Source organism: Orbicella faveolata, unplaced genomic scaffold (genome assembly GCF_042242905.1).
Source record: "Orbicella faveolata isolate gen_17 unplaced genomic scaffold, um_ofav_v1 contig_36, whole genome shotgun sequence".
Taxonomy (NCBI): Eukaryota; Metazoa; Cnidaria; class Anthozoa; order Scleractinia; family Merulinidae; genus Orbicella; species Orbicella faveolata.
Window position 1 is genome coordinate 11,067,972 of NW_028301565.1, and position 13,417 is coordinate 11,081,388.

The 13,417-nt window shown below is 37.3% G+C and overlaps 1 protein-coding gene and 1 long non-coding RNA gene across 2 annotated transcripts; one reads left to right on the top strand and one right to left on the bottom strand.

The window, feature by feature from the left end:
- The first annotated feature begins 801 nt into the window (after positions 1-801).
- LOC110066364 (uncharacterized) lies at positions 802-10,214 on the top strand. The gene is made up of 4 exons (XM_020773592.2): positions 802-1,299; positions 4,564-5,695; positions 6,586-6,780; positions 7,655-10,214. The coding sequence occupies exons 1-4, from the start codon at positions 1,261-1,263 to the stop codon at positions 8,122-8,124; spliced, it is 1,836 nt and encodes a 611-aa protein (XP_020629251.2). The 5' UTR covers positions 802-1,260; the 3' UTR covers positions 8,125-10,214.
- Positions 8,826-13,408, bottom strand: LOC149102275 (uncharacterized). The gene is made up of 2 exons (XR_016202340.1): positions 13,081-13,408; positions 8,826-12,314 (listed from the first exon to the last, which is right to left on the bottom strand). It is a non-coding gene; the product is annotated as an uncharacterized LOC149102275 (long non-coding RNA).
- Positions 13,409-13,417: the final 9 nt, after the last annotated feature.

The window sequence follows — 13,417 nt, forward strand, 5'->3', positions numbered from 1 at the left end:
AACTTAAAAGACTTGAAGTAAAATGAACGAAGAATATTAATTGAGTTGTGATTCCTGGTTGAGCCCTCTGGAAGATATTTTACAGCGAGGTATGACTACACATACGTTTAACATTCTAAATGTATGTGATTCCGTGTTCACATTGCCGACGATCGGTTTCTGAACAGCAGCAGGTCACGCTCTTAAGCGCTTCTATGACACATTATCTGGCATTAAAATTGAATTTTTAAAAACGCAAGATATGATGTGAACGAAAGGGAACGACACAGAAAAACCACAAAAATCAAGCAGAAAGGCTAACAGTCGAAACTGAATAAGATTTAAGCTAACACAATTTCCGTGAGACGTGTTCTAAGGCGGCTGTTTCAAGTTTAGAAAACTGATAACTTACACTACCAATCAATTCTGTTGAGAAATTTGTATATTGGCCATAGCGCGCATAACCCCACAGTGGCTATCAGACAATAACGTTTGAGACTGGACTCGCATGACTGAATGCGTTCCCGAAATAAGACTGGCAAAACTATATTGTCATGTTGTCATGCACGCAAGAGAATTTTCAATTTATGCGAAAGTTTGATGACCTACAATAGATCGAAAAGTCTAGAATGACTGCGGAAATGCGTCACTTAGCTGGTATGTATTTTTTGACAAAAGAAGAAAATTATTTACCCTTTGCATCGGCACGAAAGGTGCTAAGTCAGCTAAAACTGATTCGTCCTTAACGCCCTTAACTACTACTGCTGAGTAAGCAAAATTCGTAATAAAATACGAAGAAAAGGGATTTGGTCACTTTCATCTCAAAAAATGCATAGCATTCTCGAAAATGCTACAGTTCCAATAGATTTCATTTTACATAAACAGCTACTAGGCTCAAAGTTGGAAATACGTGAGTTCTTGCATGACCATGATGATGAAATGAAGGAGGCCGGGGAATCCCCGACGGGCACAGGCACGCAATTTAAATTGATCACGACGGTCGCGTGCAAAAGTTTTTATTTGTTTGGGATACTCTGCGTGGCTAACTGAAATATCCTCATCTTCCGTTTTATATCATATATGTTTAAACTGAGGTAGTGACAGACATCGGTTTTACGACATCGTAGAAATCTGCAGTTTGTAATCGACCCCTAAAAATATCAACTTGGGTGTTTACTGCAGTTAATGCAAGTTAAAAAATTGATTGCACTTGTTTGTACTTTTTCCGCTTTCTGCTTCGAGACGATGAGCTTCAATTGATGTGAAAGCCCTTCACAAAAGATGCAGTGCACTTCAGGGAAAATACTTCTAACGATTTTGGTAAGTTTTATTGTACAAACTCATTCGAAACTTTAATTGTCCGCATAAGCTATTCAGCCGATTTTATTCAGCTGCGACGTGGTTGGCCCTTCAGGGTCTCGCTCTTAGGCCTTGGCGGATTGTGCTCCTAAAAGTGGCATATTATGCTTCTAGCAGTGCTCGAAATTTTGCCAAATAATATATTATGCTCCTGATTCCTGAAATTATGCTCACAAAATGACGTAGATTCTGTTCATTGAGACGCGCAATAACGACACCAAATTATGATGTTTTTCAAATAAACTGTTGTTGTAAATTTATTTGTGTTTTATGGCAGTTTGTCTCGGCCGTCAGCTGTCCAAATTAGCTGCTCGCGTCTCTAAACCGTTTGTAAAATGCCTTTAACGATACGCATTGCAAGAACATATTACCTAAACAACGGGTCGCTGAGTTTTGTTACTCGACCGTTTTCAAACAGGTCGAGTGCTTGCCAACACTGACAAATCACTTTTCGGATTTATCCAGCTCTGAAAACAATAAACCTGTACCTATGGTCGGAATATGTGTATTCTCGGACAGCGAAGGAAAAGACTCCGAAGTTTGGAAGAAAACCTCGTCAAGCCAAATCCAGCTCATTCCTTCCGGATAGCAGCTCTCGTCTTAAGTCTAGCAATCGATTTTTATCCAGATCCGTTTAAGGTATCCTGAGGAAAAAGCTCGCGATTCGCGTTTGACGAAGAAAATGGTGCCTTTCCTGGCGGAAAAACTTGAAAAAAATCGACTCAACACTTCAGTGTGGAACCTTCGATCTTCGATGGTCTGAAACCCAGTCGCTATGTTGTATCTCTCGAGCCATCTGAGCTTATGTTTTGAATGTTAACCGCTGAAAAAATGAACTGATTTAACTAGGCTACGAAACAGCCGCCGAAATCCCACACAAAGTCAAGTTTGGACAGACGAACTTACGATCGCACGCGCGAATTTTTTAAGCCTTGAAATGGAACGCTTACGGTAAAACCATTTCCGTAAACTAACAACCAAACACTTGCCTCTTTGTCAGATGAGCTGGTGAGCATTTTGTTGTTGTTGTTATATTTAGCATAAATAGGCCACTAGCTGGACAAATGTTTAGGCGTCCGAGATGGTATGATGTCAGACAATTAATCTTTTAAAGTGGCCGAACACAGTTTTCGTGCGCGCTTTTGCTCATGCGATTCAGCGCGCCCTCAAGGATACCAAAAAACAAACATCCGTCAATAGAGTGATCATTTTATTTCCTCAAATTCTAGATATTCCAGTGAACCTTCAACAAGTAGTTTTATTTATTTTAGCATATCTTAAAACACAATTTTATCTCGTTTACATATAGATATAAATTCTTAAAATTCTTAGATATCTTTTAATTGTAAATTTAGTTAGCATCGGGCAGGCGAAGAGCCACCCTGTGGATATACTGCCCGAAATGCCATTATTATTATTATTATTATTATTATTATTGTTATTAAAGATCTCTCTGTTAAATTATTATCAAAATGGTGTTAACTTGTTGCATGCAAATTATAAAGAAAATCTAATGACTAGATTTTCTACAAATAAACAAAACCAATTTTAAAGGCCTGTTTATATTTGTTCATGTTCCATGGCAACTGAACATATGTCAGCTTAACTATCAAAAAACCAAAGTTTGTGTTCTTAAGGTTACTTCAAACCTTTGCAGGTGTCCTCCAGAAAAAAATTCATACACGCGCTGTTTTGAAGGAAACCCCCACAAATTATGTATCAAAAATGTAGAATTCAATGAAATTATATTCTTTTTTGCTGACTGCTTTCCTAAGGCAGCAAAAGCCGTTAACACCAAAACGACCGACTGAAATTCTGGTGAATTAATTGGATATCAAATGCGATCGTTGATGCAAAATAACTGTGCAGTGTTGATCACAAAGCATCAATCTCTCAAAGCGTGTCAGCATTTTCTTTCATTTCTACTGGTTATCTTTTTATAGATCTGTCAAGTTCCACTATCGAAAAATTCACGTAACGTGTTGCGTTAGAGTCCGCCACAAGAAAAGTATTTGAAATAAAAGAATTCGCTGACATGTTTTTGTTCGGTATCTATCAGTGAATGTTCTGGCTAAATTTCATGGAAAACCATCGATTCTACATATCCTATCAATTCATTTAAAGAGGAGGGATTCTCTCGAAAAACAAGTGCAACTTTTCACCTTCTAAAGATTTATAAACATGTCACACCTTCTCAGAGGGATATGTCAACTCAAAATGCTGCCAGCCAATGAAATAACAGAACCCCTGGCGTTCACAGTAAGGAAAGTTGAGCTTCGCGGTAAAGCGATAGTGTTACAGTCATGTTTTAGGCGTGTACGTTTTAGGCTGGTGGTCAACGAAAAAAGAGCGAAACGGCGAAAAGCGATGTGCAACAAAACAAAAAGAAACTGAGGAGCAATTGCGGAAGTGTGATTACAAAAAGGCACTCTTGATGGACATGAAATCTCAGATTGAAAGTATTTGATAGAATCTCTGGATTAAGCCGTTTGCCACGAAAAGGTCGCTGAGGAGTCCATGCCTTTTGAGGATTATGACACCTTGATGGTTTATTAACTTTTACTAAAAAACCTCTTTTTTCCAATAACTCGTGTGCATTTTAATATTTTATTTCCTTTTTTGGAAAATGTTACCTTGAATAATGAACTTAATTTGGTTGGAAAAAAGAAAATTCGGAAAAAGTAGCCCCACAAAGGTTTGGAGTAACCTTAACTTGCTGCTATTTTTGGCGAGCGAGGGATCAAGGGTTTTAGAGAAACAGGTGAATGAAACTCAGGTATCAAAAATTGTGTTCAGCCACCTTAAGCCAACTTACGTTACGCGAATTTTCTCTCAAAAGATGCCACTAAAATGAAACAAACAGTGCAAGAACCTAATCAATATCCTAAACTTTACCTGGAAGAAAAAGCAAAATAAGAGTGCGTCATATTTGGTAGAAATATGTGATGAAACTTAAGTGTCTGACAATAGGTACCAATACCTAAAGTGTTTTGGCTACTTTAATTTTGTCACTGGTCAGTTTTACAGGTTTTTATGTCACAGATCAAGAGGAGTTTGGACTCCATCTAAGTTTACTCTTTGTATATCAACTGGTTTGCCTTTTGATCTTCTTTGAAGTCAATACTTTGATCTTTGTTTTCTGAGTAGGGTATTTATAATGCTTGCTGATTGTTTTATTTCGGAAGTAGTTAAGCTTTGATTTTGTTAATGTGTTTTTATTCTTAGGCATTTCTTACCATCTCATCAGTCAGTAAAGGTTATGAGTGTCCAAGCTGTAGTGGCCAGTACATCAAAATTATTGATCCCTCAACAGGAAAATGTTTAGAGTGCTGGCCTTGCCCAGAATGTGTAGATGGTCATGGTTCATCTGTTAATTGTCGAGCAACTGTACCTGAAGGCACAAAAATTCACTGTGTGCTATGTGTCAATGGTGCAAATTTCTCGGACAGTTTTGGTACTGATCAATGTCAACCTTGTGGAGTGTGCGCAGGCGAACATGAACATGTACTCAACAAATGCACACGTGAAAGTGATGTCAAGTGTGATTGCAAAGCAGGGTTTTATCGGAACAAAACAAATGATAAATGTCTTCCCTGTAGTTCCTGCCCAAGCTGCTTGAGGGATAAAGACATCTTTGCAAAATGTCAGAAGGATAAAGGTGAACAGCAGATGGCAAGGTCATCTACCACTACATACAGTACATCATCGGTCTCATCCTTAGTAACATCTTCCCATTCACATTATCATGCTACTTCTATGTCTTTGCTTCCTACAAGAACCCAAGAGATCAGCCCTACATCAACGAGTGTATTAGAGCATGAGATGACGACACCCACTTCAAAAGCCACTGTGCAAGTGCAAATGAATGATGACCACACTCATAAGAGTTCCAGCAAGAAAACTGAAATTATTATCTTAGTATCAGTCATCATCATGTGTGTGTGTCTGCCAACTTGTGTGACATTGTGTCTTCTATACCACACAACAAAGAACTCCAGTACTCGTCGATTGAATGACGACCCTGTTAGATTTTCAGAGTTAAATCAAGGCGCTATTGAAGAGAGCGAACAAGGAAATAATGAAGAGAGTAACTCATGTGAGACCTCTAGTGTTGATGAGCTTAATATGGATAAAACACAATGCAGTGAAACTGTTGAAGAAAGAAATAGTAGTGAACCTGATTTATCATCTTCTTTGAGTGGTTCAGAAGGCAAGTCCAATGGAACTGCAGAGTTGACAGCCCATCAGGATGGTAGGGTCATAGTAAGTGATCATCCTGAAGAGACAGCAGCAATAGGGATTCCGTCATCTCTTGAAGATGAACAAAAAAATGAACAGAGTAATTACATCTGTCAAGGTAAATTGGTTGGGTAAAATAGGTGTAGTTGAATACCCATACTTAAGCCAATGAAAAATTATAGTAAATAATTGAAATTGGCAGTGCCATTTTGAAATCCAAAATTTTAAAGAAGGTGGAACCTTCCACCCCTCCATACATTAGTGGAAGGTTATGGAGGGGTGGAAGGTTCAAAACCAAAGAAGCTTTTCTTTGGGAGGAGTATGGGTGTATATGTTCATATATTTCTTTGACTGTAACTTGCCAGTGTTAGTGCAATATGGTCCCAGAGAAATACCAAACCACAAAATCAATTCCCTCCCTAATATCACTTTTTCATCTCTGTCCTCCTCTCTGTGATAGTCTGTCCACAGATGTATATTTTTGCTACCAGTTATTTTTTTTTAGCACGCTAGTGACATAAACATGGAGCACAAGAGCAGCTGTGAGGCTGGCACAAAAAAATTGTTTGCCTTTCCCCGTTTCTCCTCCTATGTGTTCAGGTTGTTTTCAAATCCCCTGCAGTTAATGCTCTTACTTGTGGTCTTGACAATCTCAAGGCAAAATAGAGGATCTGTGGACAGTCTACTCTGTGGTAGAACAAGATTTGTGGGGTTTGTTAGGCTCTCATTATAGTGGGGGATGCAGTATTTGTACCTATGGCAAAGTTATATGAAGCCTAGTTTACATTCTTTGGGGGTTAGAGAAAAACTGTTATTGCTTTGATTGGATGGGGTAGTTTAAAACAGCAACATACTAGCTGGTTTTCAAGGTCTTATGTTTCTAATCAAGTGGTCTATCTTCCACATTCTCTATTTTGTGTGTGCACATGGTGAATTTGACCAGAGTCTGCAATACTCTGTTCCCCAAGATACCTATGGTAAGGAATATTTTCTTTTATTACTTTTTAGGGCATAATCGGCCATGTGATTTGCCTGAAGATGCTCAGGATGGCTCTGTTATTGCATTAAAGGATGGGACAGTGGTTCCCTCTGACAATCTGGATGCACTTGTTGATGTGAAAAACAAGATGCCATCTGGCAACAACACAGCTGTTAATGTGTTCATCAATCTTCATGACCTATCACAGATAAAGAGAGGCACAGGTAAAAACATGTCAACTGTTTGTTAAGGTGGCTTATGGTGGGTTTGAAGGAGGCTGGAAACTACTAGCCTGGTCAAAACATTTTTCTCAAATGTGCCTGAGGAACCTTTCCTCAAAATTTTCGAAAGAAGAAATTGCATGGTTCTGATTTAACACTCATGCAAAGTTAAATAAAAATCTGTAAGACAGATTTTTAGGTATTTTTAAAATAGGCAAATTTTCTCCTTTTCTTTGTTTACAAAAAAGTCTCTCCTGAACATTTTTATTTGATTTTGCATGAATACGTGATCAGAGCCAAATTCTAATTTCTGAAATTTTGAAGTTAAGCATTTATTTGTTTTGTAGGTTTGTATGGGTAACTTTTGAGATTAACTAAATACTTAATAAAAATCCAAAGTTACTTACCATAAATCCTCGAGTTATCGCCCCCCCCCCCCATCGAATAAGTGCCCCTCCTATCGCCTGAAAATTAAAATAAGCGCCCCCTCCCCTCCCTCCCATTTTGTGGACGAGTAATGAGACAACAAAAGATGCATAGTTTTCGTCATGTAGTATTAGATTTGTACATTGTTTTAGTTTGTGAACATGTTAAGTGAACACCTTGAACACATTAAGTACTGACGATGGTGCTGCGATTAAAACTTTAGGATCAGCTTTTTATGTCAATAAACAGCTTATGTTGTTGTTTACGTGCAGATGGTGTATTAAAAAAATGATCATGTCAGGCCACGATTTGGGAAAAATTAAATAAGCGCCCCCCTCGAATAAGCGCCCCCGTCTTCTCCTAAATTTGAAATAAGCGTCCCAGGCACTAATTCGAGTATTTACGGTATACATTTGTTTGACAATTTTTTCTTCACTGATCTATCTTATAGCTGCTGTGTCTCCATTTGGTGACTTTAACAGCGCATCTTGTGGTAATAATGTGATGATCCCTGCATCAAGTTCAGGAATGCCAGTGCCAGTAAACCAGGGAACAATCTGTGCTCCTAGTTCCACTGCGACACCAACAGCCCAATCTATTGAAGGAAACAGAGGTTATGCGACCCACATAACATGTGTACCTTCACCTGTTATTAATGAAATGTGCAGGCTGCTAGATTTGGATAGATATTTAATAGATGGAAATGATTATACAAGGCTTGGAAGTGAACTTGGGCTGGATTCAACACAAATCCAATCCCTCAAACAGAAATGTAACAACCCGTCTCATGTTATTCTTACGCAAGTGTTTCCAGCTTTGCCAAATTCTGGAACACTTGAACACCTCATTCCCTTGCTGAAAAAAATGGGAAGACATGATGTGATTCATGTCATAGATAGATGGGTGGGTAATCAAAAGTGAACACAGGCTTCCCGTGTTAATTAGGTGTAAACAGTGTTTCACAGTGGCAGTCATCCAGACCCTTCTTCTTTATAGGATGGGGAACCCTAACTTTTTGCAGCCATTATCAGGCTATAAGTCAAGGTGACTGCCCAAAAAATGTTCGGCCCTACAGACCTTTCATAGTTTCACCAATAAGAGGGTAGGGGGCTTGCCCTCCTCTCCTCTCAGGCTATTCTAGATCTGCCACTGTCTCATATTAGGTGTGCAGTGTTTTGGACTCTCAAATCTCAGTACAATATACCATTGAACAGCATGTAAATTATTGGTATTGATCATGTTACTTCATTGCTTCGTACCATGGCACCATTACACCTGGGTTTCATCAATGTTTTCAGCAGAAAGGCAACTGGTTTTCACAGGCAGACATTTTTTTTCAACTGAACATCTTTATGGCAGTAACATTCCTACATTTGGTTGAAAACGAGCCAGGCAAACTCATCCTCACAGCTGGTCAATTTGCCTGGTGTCCAGCCCTTAACGAAACCCCTGCATTAACATCATATGTGTACTGAAGAGACTGAGAAATCAAAACAGTAATTAACATTTACATGTTTAAATTAAACCATAACAAAGGAATATATTTTTATTTGTAAAAAGAGTTTTAAATGAAAGTGATGTTGTGCTGTTATAATGAAACCCAACAGTTTAACCAGTGGGAATTCTTTTTTTTTTTTTTGAAATACAATTTAAATGTATCCTACACTGCTTTGCAAAATTAAAATACCTAGGCAGGGACTAGATAATTAAGGTTGTGGTATATTCAACAAAATGTTTCACCTCTTTCACTGCTAATCATTTTTGCACCTTTGAACATTTTTTAATGAAATTTGTGCATTTTCAAATATTTGTATATTATTTATTTATTTATATTGTCACACTTTTCATGAAAATGTCAAGACCCCAAAGTGTAATTTTGCACATTATTTAAAGTTTCTTGCTCACTGCTAGCTTTTTCTGTGATGATTTGGTTTGCCAATGCTCTTCCAATGTAACTTCCAATGGCCAGTTTCCTCTGTGAGAAGTACCTGCAGGGAATCATGGTAGTTGTACTCATCATCTTGGAATGGATATATATCGTTTAATTTTAAGGCTGATATTGTTATTTTTATGAAGCTGTAAGTTATATAAGATAATGGTAACCGTGATAAGCCACAAAAGTAAATACTTTGTACCAGCTGGTTAGTGGCTTTCTCACCATTTTGAGCAACCTTGTTCCCAGGCTCTCTCTCCTTTGTCCTCTCCCAACTTCTCCAAACGACAACAACAAATCCCAACGACAAGGGAGGAAGAGGAGAGAGAGCCTGGGAACGAGGTTGCATTTTTAGAAGTCTACAAATTAAACGACTACTCTATTGTTAAGTTCATAGTATTTCTCAACAAAAAAGATACTTGATACTGTGTATATATTTTGTAGATCTTTAGGTCATCTTTATGGTTTGTTAATTAGCTTAACAGCTTTTGAAGTATTTTTTCGGTTAAGGTGTGTAAAGATATGACATAATGTCTTAATTGTCAATTATATAGATTACAAACCTCCTTTTCTTCAGCACGAACGTAAGACTTTCTTCATTTCACTCCCTATATGCTTTATGGAAAACTCGCTCATTATCAGCAGGGTGTAGATAAGGGAGGTGGTAAAGAGCAAGTATTGCATGTAACCCTTATGTAGGCATTGCTACTTTTGAATGTAATTAAATATACATAATAGATTTCAGTGGCGGATCCAGACCTTGAGCTAAGGAGGGACCCCATTCCTTCTTGCTTGCCCTGCCGGCTTTTCTTCCTTCTGCGATTTTTCTTTCTTTCTTTCTTTCTTTCTTTTTTTTCACCCAAAATAAGGGGGGAGGGGAGGCGGACCCCTCCCCTAAATCTGCCACTGGATTTCATGTTTTCTAGACGTAGCAATTTATTCTTTTCATATAATAGATACAGTGCAAACACAGGTAGTCAGTTGAGTCCAGGTTGTGCACACGAACTTCAAGTTCACTCTTTTTAAGATAATGCACTGATAAAAATGCTTGAAATATACGCAGAAATGCTAGGGCTTACCTTGTGTTTGTCTTGTTTTATATTTAAGTGGCTATGTTTTTCTGGAGCTGAAGCACGCAGAAATGCTGGGGCTTACCTTGTGTTTGTCTTGTTTTATATTTAACTGGCTGGTTTTTCTGGAGCTGAAGCAAAGGGTGAAATCCCTTAAAATTTTTACCCTTTTTAACCATACAAATGCGAGCATATGAAATCCTCGGGCATCCTCAGTCTCCATGGGGTAGGTGGAAAACTCTTACGAACGTGGATTTCGTTTTCGCTGTCTCCTTACACACGAGTTTACAAAAAATGTTGTTCTCGTGAAATCAAAATGTTATTCTCTTTACATTAACTATCGACTGGGACCTCACTAGCGATTCATAATTACAGGTTTATAATCACTTCTGTCGTATTATACATTGGAGACTGGTCATTATTTTTCGCCTGGAGCGCGGTGGGGGGCGGAGAGTCTTTTGGGGGATCATTAGATTTTTAAGATGACAGAAGGGGGAATCTGTCATAACTGAGAGCCCAAAAGAAGGATCACTAAATGTCACATGTCCACACAGACTTGGTGGACGGCTCTTTTGGCACTGTAAAAAGTAACTTTGCAGTTTCCAAACACTTGGAATGGTTAGTTGCTGGTATGTCAACTGACATCAGACCACATCAGTCACAGGGCTCTCAGTAGAACGGCGGAATTCTACCGGCTGTAAAATCGAATTTTGTATACCAGGAGTAGACATATAACAGTAAATAAGACTCACTACTGGAGGGTGCCATGTGAAATGTATGTGAAATGTATGTGAAATGACCATGTGAAATTACAGACATTTCACATGGTTATTTCACATCATTTCCATGTGAAATGACCACGTGAAATGTTGTCCTCCTTTTCACATGGTCAAAACATGTGAAATCAATGTGAAATTTTTTTAGATCAAGTAGTCATAAAACATGTGATCATGAAATGGGTGTGAAATTTCGTAAGCAACTGATCAGCATTTTGATATAAATAAATGATAAATTAAAATAAATTAAATTAAATGTATATATGTGTGTGTGTTCAAATATATATAGCAGGAATTGAAATTAAAACGATGTGAAATAGATGGGAAAACATTCGAGTACATGTGAAATGGATGTGAAATGACAAAAAAATATGTCAGATCATGATCATGCATGATCAAATAATTAATTAATTATAAATGGGATGGGGATGTATGTATAATCCTAGCAATGTTAAATAGCCATCAAAGCATTTTAATCACATGGACACTGACCACCCTTGTGAGATAACTTTAAGAATTCCTAGGAATTCCTAGGAATTTCCTAAGAATTCCTAGGAATTCCTAGGAATCTAAGGTGTGAATTTTCACGGTAATTCGGACTCGGAATTCCTAGGAATTCCTAGGAATTCCAAGTTTACATAGAGCTGACTTGGAATTCCTAGGAATTCCTAGGAATTCCAACTGAAATATACTCACCTTGAAAATTCCTTAAAATTTCCAAAAATTCCTAGGAATTTCTGAGAATAACTTGGAATTTGTAGGATTTTTTGAGAATAGGTTGGAATTTTTTGGAAAATCTGAGAAAAACTGAGAATTATTTGTAGGCCAGGCAAAATTTTGATGATTAATACCCGGCATTAAAATAACAAATAAAGTCACTGATATCACATCAAACAGGTGTTAAATCAATGGTTTATTACATTGGTTTTCATGAATTTAAACAGAAGAATAATTATCCTGTTTCTTTTTCATTACATCAAGAATCAAAAGTTAAAAAAACAGATATGAAGGTCAAACTTTTACATGTTTGATAAAAGGAGAACTTTTTCAGATAATTTACTTACTTTTTTAGTTTTCAAATCCAACAATTTTCCATACACAAGATTTTAGCTTAAACTATTGTTATTATGTGGAACAAATCTGGATTTTCATGATTGTACAGAATCAATGATAAGAACAAAATTGAAACATTCCATAAAATTAAAAAAGGCTGAGTTTGGGCAAACTTAGCTGCTGTTCAGTTATTTCTGTTGATTCCGTAGCTTCTTTTGTTGCCCTCTAATTAGGGTGTCAACAGCTAGCCTCTTCATCTTCATCTTTGTTGTATGACATCTAAAACAAAATTAAAAAAATACATTACATTGTGATATATATGAGGTACTGTAAGACTGAGATCCAAATATTTATGTGCTCACAGTTTAATACACGGAGCTAATTAAGACCTGACTGTAAGCTGGTTGAAATGTTAAAGGAGAAGACTTGATAATTGTGAAGGTGCTTGTATACCATTGATAAATATGTTACATAAATCTTGAGCTTACTGTAGATTAAATCAAGGTTTTCCTTCTTCTATAAGTGTATCAACAACTCTCGAATTGGAGGATATATATCACGGTTTTTAGCCAAATTTAGACATTAGAAATATTAAAAAAGACACTTAAAACATTAAAGGAACATTTAAATAACAGAGTAAACACAAAAGAATATACGGATCGACAAAAATTGAAGATCAACACGGATTGCCATACAGTCAGGCTGAAACACCCAGGAGATATTATCAAACTCATGCACACTGTGGCTGCCTCGTTGGAGTTTTTGTCAAGAACTTTGACTGGGATCAGAGAGAACTGCTATATTTGTTTCGTTTGAACAAGTGTGGCAAGAGAAACGACTTGTTATTCGCAAATCAAATTGTTTAGGCACACACTCTGGGCAACCTAAATTGTTTAAACTTTGCTTTAGCCAGAATTCATTTCATGCCATGACTGAGTGACCCACTCGTGTATGATTCGTGATGATAAAGTTCATTGAAAAGCTTTTGTCTAAATACAAGAATTTACTTTGTATAATGTAAGGTTACTTGAATTTGATTACTCACCAAATAATTTTGTATACGGCTAATCTGTCCTTTGAATTTTTCCCCGTTGAAACATCCACAATAAGACTTTCTTTTAGCTCCAAATCTTTGCCAAGAATAACTTGTTTCTCGATAATGACACTCACGCTGTTTTCTTCTGGTCACAGGACCGCAGCAAAAACCATTTTGATATAATTTTGGAAGTGAAATCTACTAAAACGCACAAGCGATCAACCGTTAACGATGAATTCAAAGATGGGCGCCAAAAGAGAATGAATAAAGTGATCTTTGTCCCGTTCAGTCACTACGATAGTCACGTGAAAATTCGCGTGCTGTGATTGGTGCAGTCGATCAGTTG